Below are 26,240 nucleotides of genomic sequence, written 5' to 3'. Positions count from 1 at the left end.
TGTAGTTAGACATAGCATGGAAAAGATACTCTGCAAGGATACAGAACTGTTTCAGTTAAATGTGGATTTTTTTTTTTGTATCCACACAAAAATACCTATGATCAGCAAAGTTGAATATTGCTATTTGCATGGTATTAGTACATCTACCAAGTCAGAAGGGTTCTGACTCCTTGTGGTCTCACCTCTTTTATGCCCCTGGTTAACCAGAAATCCTTCCTCATGGCTTGTACCATGGTCTTTTATGTTAATTAAGTTGGAATGTTGGTTTGAATAATTTTTAAGGAAAAACTACGACTGTCTATACAGAACAGAGCCTAAGGAAGGGGCAGCCCATTCCATATACCAACACTTGTCAGTTGGATAGAAGGAACTTTTATTTATTTGCTCATAAGTTGTGCAACATGGCTACTTAGATGCTTTCAATCTTGAAATTCTATGAGTCTATAAACAGAGAGATCTTTATATATGCTTATTTAGAAAGAAAACAATTAAGCAGAAAAAGAATGATAGACCAGGAATAAGAAGACATCTCAGTGATATCTTGTCCAACCAACCTCTATAGATGAAACTAAGGCCCAGAGTTCATGTGATGTCTAATATTCACTAGGTAGTAAATATAAGAGTTGATATTCAAATTTAAGTCCTTTCACTACAAACCCAGTGTGCAGACCGATCTCATTGTACCACCCTCGTTCTAACTCATCCTCAGATCAGGATGTACATTAATAGTTATCACAAAATTTATGAATCAGATGAATGAATCCATTATGCACCTGCATAAGTTCTATATAATTACTTGTCATTTTGGTAGTAATGGAGGAGAAATGGAAAACACTGAAACACAAATGCTTATTAACTTATTATTCTTCTGCCAGTTAATTTGTATATAAAACTAATGCACTCTCTCCTCCCGATGATTTTTGTTTTCCTTCTGCACTTCCACCTAGACTATATTCATTTTTTAAAGGCATTTGTGAGAAATTTGGACCTAATTTGGGAATTTTGCACTTTTCTTCAAACCCAAACTCAACTGGATTTTCGACTACCTAGGATTTAGATCCAGATACATAAGATGCACCCAGAGTAACCCCATGTATGAGCACAGTTATATAGAAGGCTTAAGGAAGAAAGAACATTAAAATATGAGTGACTTGGTACACCAATTTATACTTTTGGATTATCTATGCTATTATCTTCCAACATGAACAAAATTATTTAAGAATTGATTCCCTTTCTGATGACATGATTGGTGTTCCATGCAGGGAATTGTTACTACTGTATCATCATATAAGAAAAATAATTAAACTTAATGACTGATAGGCAATCTTTTTCTTAAAAAAAAAAAGAGGGGTGGAGCCAAGATGGTGCAGTAGAAAGATGAACCTGCTGTAGCTCTACCCACAAAGTCCATGAAGTACCTGTAAAACTTAACAAATTCTAGAGTAGGAGAAGCCACAAAACAACAGAGTGAAAGAGATTTCAAGCCCAAGACAACCTGGAAGGCTGACAGGGAAGGTGTATCGCACGAGGCTCAGAGTGGAGCACAGCTCATGGAGTGCAGCCCAGCCTTGGCCAAGCAGCACGGTCAGGGACAGGACTAGAGCAGGCTTCAGGGCATGGAATCCCAGGTAGCAGCTGTGATTCCCACATTGTGTGTTCATCCTTTGTTGCCAAAGACCATGCCACCAGACAAATAATGACATGACTTGCACGTGACTTTGTTTTGAGTGAGGGAGGGCTGTGCAGGTGACCAGCCTCATTTCTCCTCCACAGCCATCTGAATCCAGTGACCAGATATTCATCAGGATGACTGGAGATGACCCAGGATGAGGCAACTGGGGTTACCTGAGTTGCCCAAGGTCACACAGCTAGTGAGTATCAAGTGCCTGAGGTGAGATTTGAACTCAGGTCCTCTTGACTCCTGCACTAGTGCTCTATGCACTGCACCACCTGCCAGATTACTCAACTCACAAACATCAAAGACAGTTTCAAAGGTCAGTGAGAAAGCTCTTTCACCAGGGCGAGAAGGATTCAGGATCCTCCCCAAGCACCAGCCCCAGGGCAGCAGCCACTACAGCACAGCTTCCAGTTTGGAAGCCCTCCTCCTAAAGACCCTGGGGGAATCCAGCAGCAGATCTGGATCTCAGCCCTGAGGGGAGGAAAAGTGCTGGCCTAGAGGAGCTGGTGGAGGCTCTGGAGAGGGAATTCTATTCACTGATCCTGGTCAGAAAAGCTTGTGGCTGTTTCCAGATCAGAACTCAGGCTAGAAGAGGAGTAAACTCCTCTCCCTTTATTGTGCCACCCTGGAGGAACTGAGAACTTACACATCCCCAGAGTATAACCTCCACTTCTCAGTCAAGTAACTGGCTGGGAAAATGACCAAAAAAGGGAAAAAATAAGACTATAGAAGGTTACTTTCTTGGCAAATAGGTATTTATTCCATCCTTTTGGATGAGAAAGAACATCAGAGGAAGATATAAAAGTGAAGGCTTCAACACATCCAAAACCTCCAAATTAAATATGCAGCAGTCTCAGGCCACGGAAAAGCTCAAAAAGGGTTTTGAAAATCAAGTAAGAGAGGTGGAGGAAAAATTGGGAAGAGAAATGAGAGAGATGCAAGAAATTCATGAAAAGTGAGTCAACAGCTTGCTAAAGGAGACCCCCCAAAAATACTGAAGAATGCTTTAAAGAGCAAAATTAGTCAAATGGAAAAGGAGATTCAAAAGAACACAGGAGAAAATAGTTCTTTAAAAATTGGAATGGAACAGATGGAAGATCATGACTTTATGAGAAACCAAAAAATTACAAAACAAAACTGAAAGAATGAAAAAATAGAAGACAATGTGAAATATCTCACTGGAAAAACAACTAACCTGGAAAATGAATCCAGGAGAGACAATTTAAAAATTATTAGACTACCTGGAAGTCATGTCAAAAAAGAGCCCAGACATCATCTTTCATGAAATTATCAAGTAAAACTGCCCTGATGTCCTAGAACCAGAGGGTAAAATAAATATTAAAAGAATCCACAGATAACCTCCTGAAAGAGATGAGAAAAGGAAAAACTCCTAGGAATATTGCAGTCAAATCCCAGAGTTCCCAGGTCAAGGAGAAAATATTGCAAACAACCAGAAAGAAACAATTCGAGTATTGTGGAAATATAATCAGGATAACACAAGATTTAGCATTAAGGGATCACAGGCTTGGAATAGGATAATCCAGGAGACAAAGGAACTAGGATTAAAACCAAGAATTGCTTACCCAGAAAAACTGAGTACAATACTTCAGGGGAAAAAATGGCCACTCAATGAAACAGAGAACTTTTGAACATTCTTGATGAAAAGATCAGAGCTGAGTAGAAAATTTGACTTCCAAACACAAAAATCAAGAGAAGCATGAAAAAAGTAAACGGAAAAGAGAAATCATAAGAGACTTACTGAAGGTGAACTGTTTATATTCCTACATGAAAATATAATATTTGTAACTCTTGAAATTTTTCTCAGTTTTTTGGGTAGTTGGAGGGATTATATACATATGTAGATTATATACATATGTACAGATGAGTAGAATAGGAAGAAATGATATCTAAAAAATAAAATTAACGGTGAGAGAGGAATATATTGGGAGGAAAAGAGAGAAATGGAATAGGGCAAATTATCTCTCATAAAAGAGGCAAGAAAAAGCTTTCCCAAAGGAGCGGAAAAGAGAGGAGGTGAGAGGGGAAAAGTGAAGCTTACTCCCATCACATTGTGTTTAAGGAGGTAATAACATGTACACTCAATTTGGTAAGAAAATTTATCTTACACTACAGGAAAGTAGGGGAAAAGGGGATAAGTAGCATGTGGGGAGGATGATAGTAGGGAGCACAAATGGGAGAAGGGAGTAATTAGAAGTAAACACTTTGGGGGAGAGACAAGGTAAAAAGAGAGAACAGAATAAATGGGGGACAGGATAGGATGGAGGGACATAGCTAATCTTTCACAACATGACAATTATGGAAGTCTTTTGCATAAGTACACATATATAACCTATATTGAATGGCTTGCCTTCACATTGGGGATGGGTGGGGAGGGAACAAAGGAGAAGAGTTGGAACTCCAACGTTTAGGAACGAATGTTGAAAAAATTTTTTGCATCCAACTGAGGAATAAGAAATACAGGTAATGGGGTATAAAAATCTATCTTGCCCTTTAAGAAAAGAGAAAAGATAGAGATAAGGGAAGGGAGAGGTGTGATAGAAGGGAGGGCAGATTGGGGGAAGGAGTAATCAGAATGCACAGTGTCTTGGGGCAGGGGGAGGGGAAAGATGGGGAGAAAATTTGGAACTCAAAATCTTATGGAAATGAAAGTTGAAAATTAAAAATAAATAAATATTAAAAAAAAAGAAAAAGATGTGTCATGGGAACAAAGGATCTTAGAGGTGTGTGAGAAGAGGTGAAGCAGTGTGAGATGGGGACAAGTCCAACTCCTTCATTCTGCAGATGGCAAGGAGCAGATCTTCTTTGTAAGCAATTTCCCCATGGAAATTGTTTAAAATCATTACCGTGAATATACAATTAAGAATTATGTGTTTTAAATGTCTAATAATCTTTTACAAAACACTCCAAATTGAATTAGAAGTTTTTCCTTTGAGGAAATGGAATTAAATTAATGCAGGTGGGTGAAGTGAACCTAATTTAAGGGGCCATTACAGTTGAAATACTTCAAATAAATTTTCACTCATTGCTTATCCTTTTCATAAGGTTGATTTATGAAGAAATATGCAAGTCTAGAGTAGCCCAGTAAAGCACTTTTATAAGATTATTTCAAACGTGAATAGTTATTGACCATATGTATTTTGTCTAGGCTCTTACCCCTGGGAACTGTTAACATAATTCATTTACAATTCAGTTAGCAAAGAAAAAGTGTTAAATTGAATTCTACTACGAAACAATAAATCAAACCAACCTGAAATATATCATGGCTTAGATAATGAACAAACAGTGATCAAATTATATTGCCAAACTACTTAGTTCACATATCCCAAGATATTTAAAATATTATTTCTAAACAGCCATTAAGTAAGTTCCAAGATGAAATATGTTTATATAAGCACAAATGAAATGACTTTGAAATCACATATTTTAGCCACATTATATGCTTTAAATTGGTATGGTTATGATGAAGAATTATAAACAGAAGGCGCTTTCAATAACCTATGTCTATATGAAAAAGTTTATTTGCTTCTAGATAAATAAGGGAGGACTAGCAATCAATTTTTATGATATCACAGAAGCATAGATCATTAAAAGTGGAAGAGACCATAGAGATCACCAAGAACATTTTTTTCTTCATATATATATATATGTATATATATATATATATATATATATATATATATATATATATATATGAAGAAATTAAAGCTGAGAAGAAAATGTCTTTCCCAAGGTCACATGTACATAGTAAGTATTCTAGTTCCAATATCAAATAGCAGTCTAATAAAAATTTTAAGTTAGTAGAATTGAAAACTCCTGACAGGTCCAATAACTTATACCCATTGGTTGTTACTATTTGTTTTTTTCTTTTTTAAAGAGATATGTCGCAACCGTATAGTCTAATTCTTTCATTTTACAAAAGAGGTACTTGAGGCTCAGAGAGATGAAGCCAATTGTCCAAGGTCACATCATGACCCACTTTTGGGTCTCTTTGTAGTCAGAGGCAGTAAATCTGTAAACATAAAGACTATGCCCCACAGAAATCCCATCTCTGGCTTTTTCCTACCATAGAACCACAAGTTCTGGATGTGGAAGTGTTGTAATTAATTATCAGAACAGGAGAAAGACTTAAAGGATGCCCCTAAAAACTATGGTCCCTAGGAAAAACCGCTGATACCTTGGGTAGATGAGAGATGACTTTGCATAGCATGACTGACCATACCCATAGTGCAAAAATCCTGTCAAGGAATAGCTCCACAGCTTATCAGCATTAAGGGGTTTGTAGTAAGGAACTATTTTCTCAATGGAGATAAGCATCTTAGAGTATAGCCTGGGACACTGAGAAGTTAAGTGAATTGTCCAAGGGCAATATGTGCAAGTCAGGATTCTCATCTAGATCTTTAGGAATCTAGGTTTGCTCTCTGTCAGTTAACATGTAGTGCTCCTCTAGGGACTCACATAGAAATCATATTTTTTCCATTAACTTAAAGCCATTTGTGTTTTGAATATTCTTAAGTCTGTATACTTATCTAAAGATTTCATGATCTTTCAAAACTTATTGTTTGTGCAAAATGATATTAACTCTGAAACTTTCCCTTCCTCAGTGCCCTCCACTACTGGGGCCCCTTCCTCCTTCACTTTGGAGAGGGTTGGAATTGAACATCTAGGAACTCCTCCCAGATCCTCTCCTTGCAGAGGGCAATCAGAGAATTCACTTACCAAGTCCCACCAGCCAGACCTCCTGTATTTCAATATTTATAGAAAAACATCACACTTCAAGATGACATCAACTCTGCAACTCATACCTCCTCAGATCATATCCCCTCCCAGCTATAGGATTTCATAATTCCTCCATGCTGGATAACCTTCCCCCTCCTCTTTTTATCTTCCTTTAAATATATTGTTTTTCCCCATTAGATTATGAGCTCCTTGGGAGCACAGACTGTCTTTCATTAATTCATTCACTCATTCATTCATTCGTCCATTTATTTATTATTTATTTATCTGTTCATTCATTTACTCACTTATCTATCTATCTATCTATCTATCTATCTATCTATCTATCTATCTATCTATCTATCTATAGCATCCCAAGCACTTAGCACACTGTCTAGTACTTAGTACCTATTTAATAAATGTATGTTAACTGGCTGGCTGACAGAGAAAAGCTGGTGGCCTACACTCAGGGAAGAGCCAGAACCTGAAATTTCCAGGTCACTTGGAATGGATCAGTGAGCCAGAGAAGTGATAGGTTCCTGAAATGTAACTGGAACTGCTTTCTCAGGAGGAAGCTTCTGAAATAAGGACAGCAGTGACTTAAACCTAAATTTGAATATGTCATGAAATAATTTTCTGGTTTTGATCTTGCTAGATTGAAGCACATATATGCTTTAATAGAAATTTAAAACTGTATAATTCACAAATATTTTCAAAAATTTTATTAAGAATAATGTCATTTAAATTTTAAAAAATCTGCATTTTGAATAGATTGGACTGATGCTTTCATATATTAGATAAAAAAATAATTGAACTAAAAGTTTAAAAAAACCTAAGCCAGTGGTATTTTGATAAGCATAGTATTTTTAAAGATTTTTAAAAATCATTCCAACTGCACTTTGAAACAGCAATTAATATTAGTTTATTTTTTAAAGGAATAAACAACTTACATAATAGAAAAGGGTACTTTCAACTGTGGAAGGATCCTCCCCACTCCCAGACCCCAAAGGAGCCCATAATCATTTCATTGCTCAAGGTTACAGAAATGATAACTCTAACAACCAAGTTACAAAACCAGGTCTTCTGATTCTTTTCTTTACTTTACTGACTGTTAACATAATTGACATTTCAAGTGTTTCTTAAGATCTATTTAAATTAGTTATCAGATTTTTCTCAGATGAAAGTTTTTTGAAATGAAAGTTTGACAGGGAAAATCATGACATCATCAGATATCTGAGTTGTAATTGGATGTGGGAGAAACAAAAAAGAAAATTGATAAATAAATGTAGTTCACAATTTTACCCAGAGCTGGCCCTGCCTCAGAAGTTCCTATGTGTATCAGAAAGAATGACACATCTGTAGACTGTACACTAAGGCAGTGCTCAGCGATGTCCACGATCAGAGGCATATTTTATTCGGCAAAGAACATATAAAAAACCCTAGACTAGATAAAGTAAAAAGGAAAGATTTTTCCCTAGCTAATCAAATAAGTTGAATGATCTCTACTATCATCTTTACATGAGACATTAAAAAGATGCTTGCCAGAAAGATCAATATGTTTTCAATAGAAAGACAGCTTTCTAAGTTGCTTGTCCCACGTGGACTATGAAAGTCCTGCAATGACATAGTATTCTCAATGAGAGATCCCAGCAGTAACCTAAAATAGTTTCATGTATTTATTTTTTAAGTCTTTGAAATGCCTCACTGAATGGAGAAAAATTTTTGAGTGAAGGGAAAATAATTATGGGGATGATGGTCTCTGCAGAGAGGAAGCCTTTAAGTGACAGGTGAATAAGTTCCAATCTGGAACTCCTGGGGTAACTTCAAAGTATTTCCAGCCTTGAGACTGTCTTTGAGATTCCCTCCTCTGTGAGTGAAGATCAACTACAAATGTATTTCAAGAAACAAAAATCCGAAAGTCAACCCAGTGCCTGCTTCCTATAACTAGGGAGTTTCTATTTCTTTCTTTAAAATATATACTTATATATAAGAACATATGCACATCAACACTCCACTAAAGTCATTCTGGGATGTCTCAGTGTGACAGAGAAATGCACTGGTGCTCTAGAATTGCATTCAGGGAAGTACAAATGCTCACAAAATTCCTAAGTACAACTGTTATCTGAGGACCAGCCTAGTTCAGATATGATATTATCATAAAGTTGGATGCCTTCTAAGCTCCTAGAGATTATCTACTCTCATGGGATTTGGCTTAAGGAGGGAATAGCACACACTCAATTGACTATGGAAATCTATTTTACCCTGAGGGAAGGAAGGGGAAAGGGAATAAGAGAGAGAGCAAATTGGGGAAAGGGATAATCAGAAGCAAACACTATTGTGGGAGGACAGGTCAAGGGAGAGAATGGATTAAATGGAGGGCAGAGCAGGACAGAGGGAAATGTGGTTAGTCTTTTACAACATGACTGTTATGGAAGTGCTTTGCATCGCTACACCTGTATGACCTATGTTGAATTGCTTGTTTTCTCAATGAGGGTGGGTGGAAAGGGAGGAAGAGAATGAATATGGAACTCAAAGCTGTAAAAATGAATATTAAAAATTGTTTTTTGTGTGCAACTGGAAGATAAGATGTATAGGTGATGGGGTTTAGAAATCTGTTTTGCCCTGCAGGAAAATAGAATGGAGAGGGATGGGAGAAAGGGGGTGATAGAAGGGAGCACAGACTGGGGAAAGAGTTGGTTGGGGTTCATACTGTCCTGGGGACAGTACGTCCTGGGGAGAGATAGGGAAAACATTTGGAATTCAAAATCTAGTGGAAGAGAATGTTGAAAACTTAAACATAAATCAATTATATATTAAAAAAAGAAAAGAAAACAGATTCCACAAGGGTTTGCACAAGGATTAAATTACAGATCCACAATGTAATTTTTAAAGAGAATTAGGTTATTAGAATTTCTATTCTACACTATTATTATAATAACAGTACTAGTTCACTAGTTCACTGTGCTAATCTTTGAAGAAAAGATCAGGGAGGACACCTAGTAAAATTGTTCCTAATTTATGAGATACAGTAGGAAAAGCATTAAAGCCCCAATGTTGCTGCTGTTCAGTTATTATTCAGTTGTCTGTGAACCCATCTGAGATCTTCTTGGTAAAGATACTGGAGTGGTTTACCATTCTTCAGCTCATTTTACATATGAGAAAACTGAGGCAAACAGGGTTAAGTAACTTGTACAGGAACACAAAGCTAGTAAATGTCTAAGGCCAGATTTGGAGTCAGGAAGTTAAGTTTTCTTGACTTCAGGGCCAGTACTCTATCTACTGTGCTACCTAGCTGCCCTTAAAGCCAGAATCCTTGGGGTCAAATCTTTACTGTACCACTAATTGATATCTAATCATAACTCCCCCAATAAACTAGTGAAGTTCATTTCATTAACTTGAATATAAGACTTTATATTTAATTCTTATTATTTTATTTTCTTAAATTCATTCCAATACTCTAGTTTGTCAATATCCCTTTTTAAAATCCAAAATCTATGATCCATTGTTAGCTATCCATTCTTGTTTTATATCATCTAAAATTTTGATAAGTACATCAATTATGCTTTATCCAAGTGTTTGATGAAACTATTTAACAGCACAGATCTAATCAGGGCATTCCATTGGAGACCACTTGCCAAGTTAAAGACCATCTCCCAATTTTACCTTTTAACTTCATATGTATGGTAACTAAGAACTCAGTACTGAAGAAATCAACCCATTCTGAATTTGGAATTAATTGCAAGGAAGTTCTTCCTTTTTGTAAAAATGAAATTTGTCTTCCTTTAACTTTTGCTCCTAGTTTTGCCCTATGGAGCTATATGAAACAAATCTGATTCCTCCTTCCATCTGAGAACCTTCCAAATATTTTAAAACAGCTACTAACCATTTCTATACCTACCTACCCTAAGAATTTCTCTGTCTCTGTTTCTCTTATTAGACATGTATGTGTAAACACATTTCTTTTGCATGTATATACATGCATATGTCTACATAAGTATGTAGACATATATGAATATAACAAGCATGAATATAGTTATACATACATACATAACTTCTTATGTATATGTGTCTGTGTCTGTGTCTGGGCATAACTTCATTTGAGTCCCTAGCCATCTCCTCGCTAGCTATCATGCTATACAGACCAGAAAGTATGCCCTGGTATTTTCATCCCTGATACTCCCTCTCTGAACTTTGCTGTTCTGATTGATAGAGGTTTTAGTCACAGACTACAAAGAGAGCTGACTCCAAGCACTTTTCACTTTCCTATGTACCATCTCCCTGCCAGTCATGTCCTGCCCCATATGAAACTTTTCAGTTATGGAATTATAATTGAATGAACTCTGACATTTTTCCTGGATAGGGTTTTGTCAATATAATTCCCTAAGGCTGTATTCTAACATTCCTTATAATTTTCCAAATCACAATTTAACTCCTTGGTTACCACTCTCCTTTATGTGTTATCTTTCCCTATTGGAATGTAAATTTCTTAAAGGTGGAGACTGTCTTTACTTTTGTATTTATATCTCCAGTGCTGGCATGTAGTAAATACTTAACAAATGCTTTCTCATTCAATCATTCATTATGCATTTTTATGTACATATTCATATATGTACATGCATTATACCAGAGCCTCTTGATGGCTGTCTAGTTCAACATGTACCTAAAAAATCAGATTCTGTCCTGCAATACACAACACGCTTAACAAGTGATAATCCACTTTTTACTTGATGACATTGATTTGGGGGAAGCTGCTATCTCTGGAGTCAACCAACTCATTTATTTGTGGAGGAACACTAGGCCTCACCATCTGCCATTACATTGCCTCCTGCCTTGTTATCTACCCTGCTTCTAATTCCCCACACTCTCCCAGCACTACCATATGACCTACTGATGTAACCTAAGGACTCCTGAGCCTTGCCATCAACCCAGCCATTACACTCTTGGGACTTGGAGGCCCTTCCATATGCCTTGTAGCTGGACTCTCTTGGTTTTCCTTCCCCAATTACAGAATGATCTTGAGTTCAAGGACCATGACAGTGTTTCAAGTTGTATCCCCAGTACTTAGCACAATGCTTGTTGCATATTAAACACTTAATAAGTGTTTTTTCATTCATTCATTTTTCATTTTGCCTTTGGGCAGCTCTATCACCCAACATTAGATGAAATTAGGCAAGCTTTTCATATAAAAGTATAAAGGCAAATACATAGAACACACATACACAGAAATATAACACATTTGCATCTATATTTTTCCCTGCTATTAGATCACTGGCAAACATAATTTTTTAAGAGATTAACAAATGCTTGCTGGCCTTAAAGTGCAGAATTATATTAATTGCTACACAGGTTGAATAGCCACTCTATTTACCTTGTGATATGCTTTTACATTAAGTAGATGAATCTGATATCTTAAAACTAAGACTGAAGTATTGTCTAATAGACTACTGAGGCTGTTCTTTGAGAATTCTTATTCAGCAGATGGGCAAAGAAAAATAAATGTTCAGGATTTTGATTGTCACTGACACTTGTGAAATTATCATCTGACAAATCAAGATGAAATAACTTGGCAAGGACCCAGCACATCTAACGAGTCACTTAATTAAATAAAATTTTGTCTCCCTAGCTGAATGGCACGCTATCATTTAAATTCTTTTTCATTGCTTATCTGCAAAAGAGATGCCTAGATTTTTCTACTTTATGCCTTTTTAACAGGCAACTTAGGTCTAATAGTGATATTATCTTGAATTTATAGAGTCAATACTCAATTATTCAGGGGCAGATTAATGAACTTGTATATGACTCTGACTACCTGTGTTTTCTCCCTGCTTCCTGCTTTTGTCCATTTTACTTTCATTAGCATCTTCTTAAGAAAATAGAAGTGAAAATAACAGTTCAATTGACAATTTTTCTATTTGTTAGAATCTTTGGAATCGGAGGGGGAAAATCTTGACTACAATTACGATGTTTGTATTGCCTGCAGAATTGATTTGTCTAAAGTCACTGTAATTAATCTAAGATTTTTGTGTAGAGGTAACTAGACCTGGAGTCAGAAAAACCTGAATTCAAATCTGATCTCAGACACTTACTAGATGTGTGACTCTAGGTAAGTAACACAACCCTGTTTTGCCTCAGTTTCCTCATCTGTAAAATGAGCTGGGAAAGGAAATGGCAAACTACTCTACCATCTCTAATAAGAAAAATCCAAATAAGTCACAAAGAGTTGGACATAACTGAAAGGAATGAATAACAACAAAGATGTATGTCATTATTTTTTATAAATATCTATCTGTCTATTTGTTGGTCTATCTGTCTGTCTGTCTATCTATAATAGCTTTAGTTTACAGAATGTAAAATTTGTGTTAAAATAATGCATATTTAAAATTTAACAGATTAAAAAGACTTTTTATGACATTAAGATTTTTGTGATACCTTATTGACTATAATACATATTTAGCAGGGAAGGTAATTGTTTCAATCTCATTGGATGTCTTTAAGCAAAGATAGATGTCTACTTTTTGGGTTTGTCATAATGGGGATTCTTATTCAGGGATGAATGGGATTAAATGACCACTTAAGTCTATAATAACCATGAAATCTTGTAAAGTTCAATGTATTTATTAGTAAATATATTTGAATATTTTTTTGTCCTTAGGTAAACAGCATAGAATTCCATTCTACTGTTTATCTGCAAAAGAGAAGCACAGAAGTAAAAGAAACCCAGTGTGAGCTATTATTAAAAGCATGGTAATAAAAGTAGTAAAATGTGAACTAGTTGACAGGTAAGCTTTTGTGTTAGGCTAAACAATGAAATATCATACATACTGAGAAATGTTTTTAGAGGTCATTTCAAAGTATGTATGTATATGCAACTCACGCAGGGACATTGACAAGAGTGTGCAAGCAGGAGACGTCGTGGAAGTTTTCTGATCTGTACCAGGAAAAGGAATATACACACTTAAAAGATCAAGGCTACATTGATGAACTGAGGTAAAGTAACTGCATACATATATATCTAGCAAAACAGCTCAAAAGATTCACAGATTCTCTATGTTATAAGTTATATTACAAGAGGTTACATATTTATGGTGCTTTAAGGATTGAGAAGTGCTTTACACAAATTATCTCATCTGATCATTACAATGACCCATCCAGGCAAGCATTTCATGTATCGTTATACTCACTTTACAGGTAAAGCCAGAAACTCAGAGAGTTTAAGTGACTTGCAATTGTCACAGTTAAAAACTGCCAGATGGAAGAATTCAAACACAAATCTCCTTAACTGTTTGTCAGTTTTTTCCTTTCTAGGGATTCTTAACCTTTGGATCCCTTGTCAGAATAATATACATATATAAATATATTTCTATATATATTTAAATGCATAGGATCCCAAAGGAAAACCATTGTATCCAAATAAGCATTTTTTTCTTTCCCTTGCCCATCCAAGTTCGCAGGCTTCTTGACATCTATCTGTCCAGGTTAAGAACTTTTGTTCTGCTCACTATATCGTACTTCCTCAGACTAACAGTTGTGTCAATAAAGGAAATAAATTTTCTTTCATTAGGATATTATTATCTGACAAGATAATTTTTATGTATCTATGATATTTCCCCCACTAGATTCTTAGCCAGAACTTTATGTGCCAGGAAGACCCTATCCTTCTTTTGAAATTCATAGTGCTGGGGACATTCAGATGCTTAATAAATACTTTCTTATTGATGAATGGGTTATAATGTTACACATGTATGTATGTACATATATACTACATACATTTATATTAGTATATATATATATAATTTCTTCTCAAGAAAAATATATTCAATTTTTTGGATTTGACTTTAAGATTCATTGTCTCCAGTTCCACTCATGGTTTCCCAGATGCATGCCATGCCCCACGCTCTCATTGTATGCTCCCATTATGGTGTACCGTGGCCAGGGCCAGAAGGTACAGAAAGTGATGGTGCAGCCCATCAACCTCATCTTCTGGTATCACCAAAATCGGTCCCAAATTCAGGTGTGGATATATGAACAAGTAAATATGCTAATAGAGGGCTGCATAACTGGTTTCGATGAGTATATGAATCTTGTGTTGGATGATGCAGAGGAGATTCACTCTAAAACAAAGTCAAGGGAACAGCTTGGCCGGATCATGCTAAAAGGAGACAACATTACTACAAAGTGTCTCTAACTAGAAGTATATTGTCACTGAAGTTAGAAGACACTTGGAAGGCAATACTTTTTTTTCTTAATTACATGATCTGGGCTTCAAAAGCCAGCTAAATATTTTTTTCATGTTATTTTGATCTTTCTTTTATCATATTATCATGTTAAATGGGTTGCTCTGGGGTTTGTTTCTATTAAAAAAAAGATTCATTGTGACTTTGAAAAATTAATACCATGTAACTTAGAGGAGATGCTATTGAACCACACACAGAGAATGATGACCAGATGGAGAAGGAACTGGAAATCAAGCTATAATCGGCTAAAGGACCTAAAATTATTTAGTTTGAAGAAAAGACGAGTTTGGGAGTAACATCAGAGATATCTACAAGTGTTAGAAGGACTGTCATACAGAAGGTATTTTAGATTTGATCTTGTTCTGACTAGACAGAAAGAATGAAGGAATAAATTTGAAGAGTGACTGATTTAGGTACAATGCAAACAACAAAAAAAGAAGAAACTCTAAGAATTGTTTTTGTTGATGTTGCTTAGCTGTTTAGTCATGTTCAACTCTACATGACTTCATGGACTTTGTCCATTGGGCTTTCCTGGTGAAGATGCTGGAGTGATTTACCATTTACTTCTCCAGTCTGTCCCCATTTTACATGGAAAGGAATTGAGGCAAACAGAGGTTAAGTGACTTGCCCAGGGTCACACAGCTAGCACGTGTTTAAGGATCAATGCAAATTCAGATCTTCCTGGTTATAGGAATCCGGACTCCTGTATCCACTATACCACTTTGCTGTCCCTTCTAAAATTAGAGCTGCCACAAAGGGGAATGATTTTTCTGAGGAAGCAATGTGTTCCCCATCACTGACATTCTTCATTTCTCGTTCATTCTTGTTGACCATTTTTCAAGTAGATCACAAAGAGTATTTATAGTTCTGGTTGCACTAAGGATTGGGCTACATGATTTCTGATGGCCTTTTTGGTTCAGAAAGACTAGTATGAGTAATTTCTCTAAGTCATTTGGTTCATAATCCTTGATGCCAGGTCCTAGGTCTCTTCTCCAAATTGACCTTTGCACTTTTGTCCTGCTGATTTCTTCATTATGATTGATTGACTTGTCTCTCCATCTCTTCCTCTTGAGAGAATGATTATTAAATAACAAAATATTGGGGAAATCCCAGATTTTTTTCCCTACCTCATTTGGTGATTAGGTCAAAGCTTAGTTCTCTGAAGGCCTGGGTGGAGGATGAGATGAAATCTTGGAATTCTTACCCCATCCAACTAGAGAACCTCACAAAGAATTTAAACTGAGGTGAATTTCAGTCCATTGTGTTCCACTCAGCCAGGTCTGAGAAGAGGAGGACCTCCTTTTCTTTAGATTGCCCTAGGTGGGGGTAGTATAGATAAGAGGTAAGTCTTTTTCTCCAGGACTGAGTGATCAGAGTCATGCTCTTTCCTCATTAGAATAAGCCCACCTCTAATTACAATATCCATTCTTCTTATTAATTGTTAGCCAATCAGAGTTGACTGCCCCCACACTCTTCCAAGGGCATATGAGAATTAAGTGAGTTCATTGTCACTGATCCCTTTTATTAATTATCTGCTAGCATGGTGAATAAAATGATTAATTATCTGGAAACTATGTCTCTTGAACTTTTCATATTTCACATTTCCACAAATAAGAGCTAGAGATTCTTCCAAATGCACTTGTTTCTCTGATTCTTTGGGCAGTCTCATTGCCACTACATCTGTCCCATTCCCTTAGGTTAGCAATGCTCATGGATGATTTTACAAAATTTATTCCCTTAGGCTGAGCCCATACAATACACTAGGTGTTACAATAATATCTCAGCATTCTGTTCCCAAAATTTGATGTAGATAGAGAAATCTGTTCTGCCCGTACTCAGATATGATAGAGAAGGGCAGAAAAAATGAACATAGCTTGGCATATACCCTAGAATGGAAGAGAGTAGATTTAAAAGGATTGAGCAAAAGGATAAATAGAATTCTATTGCTTAAAATTCGATAGTGCAATTCAAGAGATCAAGAGGCAGGGGAAGATCTTAAGAATGAAATCTGAAGACATCAAGAAAAACATCCTGATGAGGAGGGAAAGGCAAAATCCTTTAAAGAGGTTAGTGTAGCTAATCAGAGAACTCACTGATAAACTTGAACTTTTAAAAAGGTGTTGAAAGAAGAAGGTACATAATTAAAGGTACATGGACCTGGAAGAATAATTTCTGAAATGTTAAATTTCTTAATTCCTGAATCCTGGTAAGGAATGTGAGGTATAAAAACTCTTAAAAGGTTCTAGAAGGAAAATGAGAAAAATCAAAGGTGGAATAAGAATGCCACTAGAAGTAGGCAAAGCAGTAATAAAAGATGATGAACCAAAGGCACAACAACTCATCTCCCACTTGGCTTATGCTCTCTTTGCCACTGGGAATGAACTTTGGATCAGAAAACACAGAAGGATAAATAAAGTACTGATAATCAAGATAAGTGGTAAACCTGTAAGAGATCATCTACTCTTCCTTATTTAATTCAAGTTGTGTTCTCCTCAAAGTACTGAAAAAAGTGGAAGATACAATTGATGTCTCACTATCAGTGAACAATGAGAGAAAATAGAGTTGGAGAGGTGTCTCAACCCTGGGAATGATAAATATTTTTCCAATTCCTGAAATCCACCCTTACCCACATCCACATACAAAAATAGAGACTACCATCTGCAAACTATAGATCTATAAACTTGACTTTAATTCAGGGAAAAATTATGAAAAGTAAAATTAAAGGGATGATCAATGAGAATCTAAACAGGAAGTAGGGATCTTATTAAGTTAACATGATATAGCTAAAAGGTTACCTCAAATTAAATGCATTTTGAATTTTGCATGACAGAACAAGGGGGTACCGTAGATCTATAGTGTGTATGCATATATGTATATAAAGTATGTATATGGATGTTATATATACATACATATGTTTAAGAGAGATAGAAATTACAAAATTATCTATGTACATATGAACAAATTGGTTTTTTATAATTCTGACTTCTATTGAACTTTAGAAAGATGGTTTTCTTTTGACTAAAAGACAACTTAAGTAATGAAAATCATATAGATTAGGGAAAAAATCTTTATATTTTATTTGCCTTTAAATATGCTACTTCACTTATTAATTAAAATGAAAGGATAGGTAGCTCTTTGGTCCCTAAATCAATCAGCTTTTTGTTTATCAAGTCAAAGATTCTGAATTAATTACTAAATTCATGTAATTTCCCTAATTTAAATCATAACATCTTAGACTAGACTTACATTCATGACAATCTTACAGATTTACATGCTGTTTCTAAAGATAAAGTGTTTATAAAAGAGAGGAGGATGAGAAGTAATGGTTGGCAGTTTGGGAGACAGATTGAAAATATCTTCCATCTTTTTTGGAGGAATTTTAGAAACTGTGGGAAGGAAGGTTATAATAAGGAATTTTCAAATGAGTAAGTGTGGGTGCTAAGAATCCTCCCAAATTTAAGGTCCTAGTGGAAAATGACTATTCTTTAATAATCTCTTTTAATTTTGTGAAACTCAAATACTGAGCCTAAGTAATTTTTTTGAACGTATCAGTGTCAGAATCAGAAGATTAATGATTTTTATGTGTGTATATAACACACACAGATATCTATACCTATTTATATATTTCTATATCTATTAAAATAGATATAGAAGAAAACTACTTATAGGGGAAAAGTAGCCTTAAGTTGAGTTGAAACATGACAATTTTAACATATATCCACTTGCCCTATTGTGATCTTGTAAGTTTCTTTTGAGGCAGCTAAGCGGCTCAGTTGTTAGAGCACTGGGCTCTATCTAACTCAGAAAGCCTTGAGTTCAAATCCAGTGTCTAATTCTTAATAGATGTGTGACATTGGGCAGATCACTTAACCTGTATTTGCCTTGGAGTCAGTTAGATGGCTCAGTAAATAGAAAGCTGAGCCTATACCAGAGGCCAAATCCAGCTTCAGACACTTACTATCTGTGATCCTGGGCAAGTCACTTAACCTCTGCTGGCCTCAATCTACTGGAGAAAGAAATGATAAACCACTCCAATATTTTTGCCAAGAAAACTCCATGGACAGTGTCAAGTGCTATGGTCCATAGGGTCACAAAGAACTGAACATGACTAAATGAGTTATTTTTAGAATGTTTCCCAGGTTCTAATCTCTTCAACTACTTTCCAGAGTAAATGATTTTTAGCCCCTGATACCACTCCAACATGATTAACATTTCAGTTTGCTAATGTCCTCTTTAAAATACAGCAACTATACCTGAATATACTGTTCAATACAAGGGCTACTTACAGCTAGAATATTATTTCCCTTGATAGGAATACTATACTTCTGTGAATACTACTTTTGTTTGTGGTGTATTCTCTGACAGCTGGAGTACTTTATCATTTGACATTAATTTTGTTGTCAACTAAAACACCCTCACTTTCCTCCTACACAGGCTTGTAAACTACTAAGAGAGAGAGTGTGCTATAATGGTTCAGATATGTGGCCATAGAGTTAGGAAGTCTTGAGATCAATGTCATCATTAGGCTTTCCATATATCACAGGTCAGTCTAAGAACTAAACTTTATCCTGTCAATAAGCTTCTTATACACACACACACACACACACACACACACACACACACAGAAAAAAGCATATCATAGTTATACCATGTATGTATTCAATGACCTTAATAAGATCAAAATAAGAAAACTGACAATTTGAATGGGGGAATGAAATATAATGGAGAACCTTGAGGTTCATAGTTTACAGCTGGAAAGGAATATTGGAAATTTAAAAAAAGAAAAATTCCTCCTTTCCTAATCAGCTAAGCTGTCAGCCAGTGGCATCTTGCCACGGGACTCAGATGGCTCCAGATAAGAAAGTGAGATGGAACTTCGCACAGCCCTCCCTCACTTAAATCCCATTCATTTACTTGTCATGACATCACCTTCCTGATGTCATGGTCCTCTTCCAAAATAAAACTGAAACAACAACATCAACAAGCTATCAAACAATTCTTGGATGCATTTGGTGATGAAGACAAGCTGCCCCTGGCAGACTGGGGGACACAGGGGATAAAGAGTTGGATCTGGAATCAGAAAGATCTGAGTTCGAATCTCACCTCTGTTTATTACTAGTTGTATGAGTTTGAGCAAGTCATTTAATCTCTATACCTCAGTTTCTGAGTCTACAAAATGAGGATGATAATAAGCGCATTTTACTTCCCAGATGGTTATAATAAAATAAGATAATGTTTGTAAAGTGCTTTGCAAACATTGAGAAACTATATAAATGCTAGCTATTTTTAATTATATTGTATTAATTTTAAGCATACCATATTATATTATGTTATCATTCAAAATGGGTATGGAAGGGGAAAATGTCATGAACAATAATATGATGTAATTTGGAAGAAGGCACTGTAAATGAATATGCACATTTTATTTGTGAAGAAAAAGAAATGTTTTCAGTGAATGCAAATAATTACATTGTACTATGTTGTTCTTTAGGGATCAGAATCTTCACAGACATCTAAATTCTTTTAGATGTTCCTCCAGCATAGGAAGAACTTTGCAAATAAGATGCTAGAGTCTACCATAGTGCCAGAAAACTTAAACAGGAGTACTGGACCTTCTTTGTATCACAGCCCTCTGTAACATTTTGGTGAAGACTATGGACCCCTTTTCAAAATAATTTTAAGTGCTTAAAATAAGATATATATGATTTCAAAGAAAATCAATTCTATTAAACTAAAGGTGTATTTTTCCCCTCTATACACAATCAAAGACACCCACAGATCCCTTTGGGGTCCTGGATATAGCATAAGAATCCCTGCCTCAGAGAATTAATAACTGCTATGAACCATGGTAATATTCATAAATTGGCATTTGATATCAATGATAAAACCAGGCATGAATGATGAAAATTTTCTCCACTTAAATGTAAAAATTTAAGTTAAAATCTAAAAGATATTTTTAAGCTATAATGTGTTTAATGTTTTCCAGTTCTTCACCATATTCTGTCTCAATAGTATCAGTTACTTAATTAACCTTTCTCTAAATTTTTCAAGTCATCAAGAAAATAAATGTATCATAAAAGGCAGAGAAAGAGAAAACAAGACAGTTAGAGGGAAGGAGGATGTGATTTCACTGTGCGCTGCATTAACTGCTCCACTGGAGCAAAGTAATTAATTTCCCTTCATTGCTCTATAATCAGCAAGCCTGATCTGAGGCATGGAGAGCTGGGGAGGAAAAAAAAACAAAGCCAGTGGTTTTCTAAGAGTTCAAGCCCTCATTCCCTTGAATCATTCAGGTACAGTAACCAACTAGAGAAAGTCCAGCAGTTTGTGGATATGTTGTGGCTGCTACTTTTGTCTCTCATTGTCTTTTAGGATTAACTTAACTGTATCAGTTAAACCTCAGGAACAGGTTCATATACAGTAACTACATTTAAGTACAATCTGTTCCATAAAAAAGGGCAAGTTAGCACAATCGTGCTTCAGCGAGCAATGGTACTTGGGCTAAGAGAAGGGCAGGTTGGATGTTTACTTTTTAAAATCATTTTATTTAAAAAAAAATAACTGGGATTTTTGTGCTAGAAATGCTTTTAGGCCAGTTATATTTCAGCAGTTTAGATACATACTTTCCTATTTAATTGTAAACCAAACTATTGTGAAGCAGCACCCTTCTCCAGATCAACTTAGGATGTAAGGAGGAATTGTTGAGTAGTTCTTTTAAAAAGTACTATGATTAATGGTGAGCATTCAGCCAACCTTTAAAATAGAAAAGGCACAAATTACTGGAACCAGGGCTTGTGTCCTCACTCATTTTACTTAAGCTATTACATGATGTACTTCCGTTTGACATTTTAAAGCTTTCTGTTACTCACTTCACTTAATTTGAAAACAGGAATACATGGTCATCATGTTATCTCTTTCACCAGCGCTCAATCACTCTAGACAACAAGCGAATTCTTTGACATGGAGAGCATGAAAACAAGAAATAAATTGACAGAGACTGTGTCTATGCACAAATCAAGCATGACCAAGCAGATGGTAGTGTTGGCCCCCACCCATATTTTCCCAACTTAATATTTAGAGTTTATACGGCCCAAAGAACAAGATAATGAACTACCTAGGAGACTGCAGTGTGCCCTGTTGGCATGGTGACAAAAGTTCACTGAATTGACAGACAAACAAATCAATCAACTAACCAATCTTGTTAACTGCCTACTATGTGTCAAGAAACATTCTAGGTACTAGGCATTCAAAAAAATGAAATAGACCTTGTCTCACGGAATTTACATTCAATCAGAGGACACAGTATGTGGATATATAAATATAAATACACACATACATATGTATATCTATAATACAGATATAGACAAATATGAAACCAATACAATGCAATTATGTGTGAGAGAGGACATGGGAAGCTAGAGGATGGGGTAAATAACTATTTTCTCTTTTTCTTCTCACTGCCCAGAATGAACACACCATTGAAGATGAAAGAGAATTCTTTTGGCTAACAGCAAAGAGACACATTGAGAACCAACAGGTACAGAAATACAGTCACATAAGGAAAGAAATATGTCACTTCTCATAGAGCAGGGGAAGGAAGGGAACAAGCATTTACATATACCCACTATGATAACCATTTTTAACTTTGAAAGGGAGGCATTGCTATTTTGCCCACTTTATAGTTGAGGAAAGTGAGGCAAATATCCATTAGAAGATCTGTATTCCAATCTGGATTCAAACACTTAATAGAGGTGCAATCCTTAACCTCTGTCTTCCCTAGTTTCCTTCTCATCTGTAAAATAAGGTAAAATAGGGATCTACCCCTATGGTTGCTGTACAGATAAAATGTGACATTTGTAAAGCACTTCACAAACTTTATGGTGCTTGGACATCCTAGTCTTTCATGATCCACCTTTCCAAGTACTACCAATAATTCTCTGCATAATCTCTCTCAGATTAATCACCAGACAAAGCACATTCTTTCCTTTAACCTTTGCTCACCTTTTCCCCCTACCTGGAATGCCCTTCCCTTCCTGAAGACTTCCAGAAGTCTTGCTGTAATTATCCACTGAATGAATGAAGAGAAGGAAATGAAAGTAACAGTATAAACCCCATGCGGACCAGAGCAAGTTCTGCTTATTTTGTTATCCCTTCTAACATCTAGTTCATATGAGCCTCTGAAAGGAAGGAATTTTCTTTGTTCCCTAAGCACTTAGTAGTTCCTGGCAGTGTAGTAGGTGCTTAATCACGTTTATTGACAAAACTTGAGCAAATAATTGTCTACTCTAATCAAGCCTATCTTACTAGTTTCATTCCTGTTTTTTTTTTCTTCACTGATATCTTTCCTCTTCCCTTTTAGCATTCAGCATCTTTTCTATTCTACCTAGTAAAATCAGGTCCATCAATCAAGTCTATGCCTGAGTCCCACCTTTTCTATTAAACTTTCACTTGCTATCAACCATTAGTCTTCTCACACTGTTCTTGAGATACAGTGTATTCAGCTAAAAAGACCTGGGGATCCCAAGTATGAATTCATTCTCTCTATATGTCACTTTGCTCCTACCTCAGGTACATGTAGCCTTAGACTCATATTGTGATGGAACACCATATTACCTCTGGATATTTGCACAGGCTTTCTTCTTTTCCTGGTGTACTCTTCATCCTCTCCTAAGTATCTCAGAATCATGAGACCCCCTCAAAGTTCAGCCCAAGTGACACAATTTACAAGTAGTAATTTGATTATGATCTCCTTAGCCCCACATCTTATTCCAGCAAAATTGTTTTATATTTATTTTATGTATATCTTCATTAGGGCAGCCAGGTGGCACAGCATATTGAGTGCTGAGACTGGAGTTAGGAAGACTCATCTTCCTGAGTTCAAATCCTGCCTCAGATTTTTACTAGTTGAATGACCCTGGGCAAGTCATTTAACCCTGCTTGCCTCAGATTCCGCATCTATAGTAGAAGGAAATGCCAAACCACCCCAGTACCTTTGTCAAGAAAACCTCAAATGGGATCATGAAGTCAGACATAACTGAACAACAACAAATCTTATGTTTTCTTATCTGTATATGGAGATTTTTTTCACCCAATCGAATGCAGACTCCTTCAGAGCAAGGCTATCCCCTTCTTGTCTTGTATCCCTGATGGGACACTTGGGTGCCTGTGCTTAGACTCCAACTCTAAAATCACATTTTTCTCTAAAAATCACATTTCTCCCTAGCCTCCAAACACTATAACAGGCAGTTTCTCCCCAGCCCAAGGACACAGCCTGCCCTAGATCTTCTCCTGATATAGTAGTCAGCTATACCCACAGAATTTATTACTTTGAACCAGCTGTGTACTGGCTTAACTGGCTGTGTACTGGGTCATTAAGACATTTGCTACTCACTGCTCAATCATATATACCCTAGGCTTGGATAGATGATGTATACTCCCGTATGTTTATCTGGTCTAACAAGACATTGATAGGAGCAGCCTGGGTATTTCTCAGTCAGTCCTGACCATTAGTTGACTTCATGTTGATTCAGACCAAAAACCACACCTTCTTGTATCATCCTACCTCTTGAGATATTTCCCATTGAATTCTGGGTAAAATACCTGCATAGTAGAAAATAAAAGTGCATATTCCTTTAAGAATTAATCATTCCTTACTCCCTAATTCAGCCCTGAATCACCTGGTTAACATATCTGACACGTTATACTATAGAATATACTATATAAACTTTACCTGTACCCCTTTCAAATCAAGCTTCCCTAAGAACTCTTGCTTGCTGAAAAGCATAACAATAAATCTTTACCACCTTGACTTCAAGAATGCTTGAGTCCATGCATTCATACCAGGCAAGCAGCCCTTGTATTCCAGTCTTTGGGGGTGGGGGGGGGGGTCTCAGAATCCAGCCCCTACCTTTCCAATCCTTGTCATCCCCATAAATTAGCATACTGTCTGGAACTTGGTAAGTGCTTAATAAAAACTTAATGAATTGAATAAAATTATAAAGTATTGTAAGATTTACACATTAGTAACATTTCTATTACAGGTTAAACAAACATTTTCATTCACAGAAAAATTTAGGTGAATGGGCCAATTTTCACTATTAAAGCAATATATCCACTAAACTGATTCAGCCTGAGTTAATTCATTTGTATTTGTACACAGTAGTGACAGGAACCTTTGAAGTCAACTGAGTGCTGGTGATAGCAAATTGTTAAATTTCTTCTTTCAATTTGGGAAAGGTCAAACTTTCTGAAGAGATATGTTTGAGTCTCCAGAATTTCAAGTTTATCACTTAATCATTTGTTCAGGTCAGATGTCAGTGGTCCCCAAGAAAGAAACTCAGGATAGTCCACACGGTGTAACTTAAATGGACTTTCCTAACTCACTGAACAGCAGCCCATGTGCAGAAAAAGGTGAAATATAGAACTGAGAGGCAGTTACAGATGTAAAGTTAAAAGCTAGGTGGAATACCAGTTTGAATCACAAAGTACTTCATCAGAAAAAAGCAAGATAAATGTATTCAGGAGCTTACTGAAGAAGATATTCATTTAAGTTTCCATAATGATTTCATACCAGTGTCCAAATCACACTCTGGTTTGTAAATTTTGAGGGAGAAAAAGGAAGAAACAGCCCAAAGCCTAAAATATTATCTAATTTGGGTGGTCATAAGGAAGATTCATATGGTAGGATGGTAATATTTTTTTTAGGGCCACGCCATGTAGGATAGCTTAGATTTTCCTAAGACCCTCCTACCCCAGGCAAATTAGGCTAGTACATTCCCTAGTCATTTTTGCTTATTTATTTATTTTTCTTTGCAATTTGGGAGGGTTCAATTTCAGGGACAATGGTCACATCTAGGAATAATTGTAATACAAAACTAAAAGGCAAAAGAATATTATTTTTTAAATATAAATGTACATGCTTTACAATTTTATTTATGAAAGGCCCTGGATATCTGACGGGATAAGAACTATTGAAGTAATTATAGGAGAAAAATCAAAATTGACAGATGATTAGATGAGAAAAAAGATATAACTGGCTATTTCTGCTTCCTAACATAGCAGATCACAAAATGGATAGATGATTCAGTCAAAAACCAAAAGCCTCGTTTGTACAAGTATCTGACTTGCTATGAGCATATATCACCTTCAATTTCATCACACATCAATCCAACTCAAGAGTAATAAACACATTTCTCCTTATGTCTAACAATAATGAAAGCTGTATTCACACATCTTCTCTCACATCCATCCCTTCCTTACTATTCCCACTTACAGACCCCTATTTCTGGTTTTAGCATCTTATTCCTGGGCCATTAGTCTAAGCATGGTCTTCAATTTATCCTGCCCACTGCTCCACATCCATCATCCTTAAGGCACAACATCATGTCACTGTTCAAATATTTTATTATAAATTCATTCAACAAAGCTACATTAAGTGCCCACTATGGGCAGTTTATACAAGACACTGAGAGAGACAAGGTTAAGCAGGAATCAGTTTCTGACCTCTATCACCTTCTAATCTAATTCAGTTAAAATAATGATGCTTTGGAATCAAGGGATCAGGGCAAGTCATTTACTTTTGTGGGACTTGGTTT

The 26,240-nt window shown here is 36.0% G+C and overlaps 2 protein-coding genes across 10 annotated transcripts in view; one reads left to right on the top strand and one right to left on the bottom strand.

Annotated features, from left to right (window-relative positions):
- Positions 1–26,240, bottom strand: part of DMD (dystrophin) — a 2,329,373-nt gene that overhangs the window by 1,700,679 nt on the left and 602,454 nt on the right. The window lies entirely within an intron of this gene.
- LOC140507195 (small nuclear ribonucleoprotein E-like) lies at positions 14,089–14,770 on the top strand. The gene has a single exon (XM_072615198.1). The coding sequence runs from the start codon at positions 14,103–14,105 to the stop codon at positions 14,595–14,597; it is 495 nt and encodes a 164-aa protein (XP_072471299.1). The 5' UTR covers positions 14,089–14,102; the 3' UTR covers positions 14,598–14,770.

This window comes from Notamacropus eugenii, chromosome 5 (genome assembly GCF_028372415.1).
Source record: "Notamacropus eugenii isolate mMacEug1 chromosome 5, mMacEug1.pri_v2, whole genome shotgun sequence".
NCBI classification, from domain to species: Eukaryota; Metazoa; Chordata; class Mammalia; order Diprotodontia; family Macropodidae; genus Notamacropus; species Notamacropus eugenii.
This window is presented reverse-complemented; position numbering and strand designations above follow the sequence as displayed.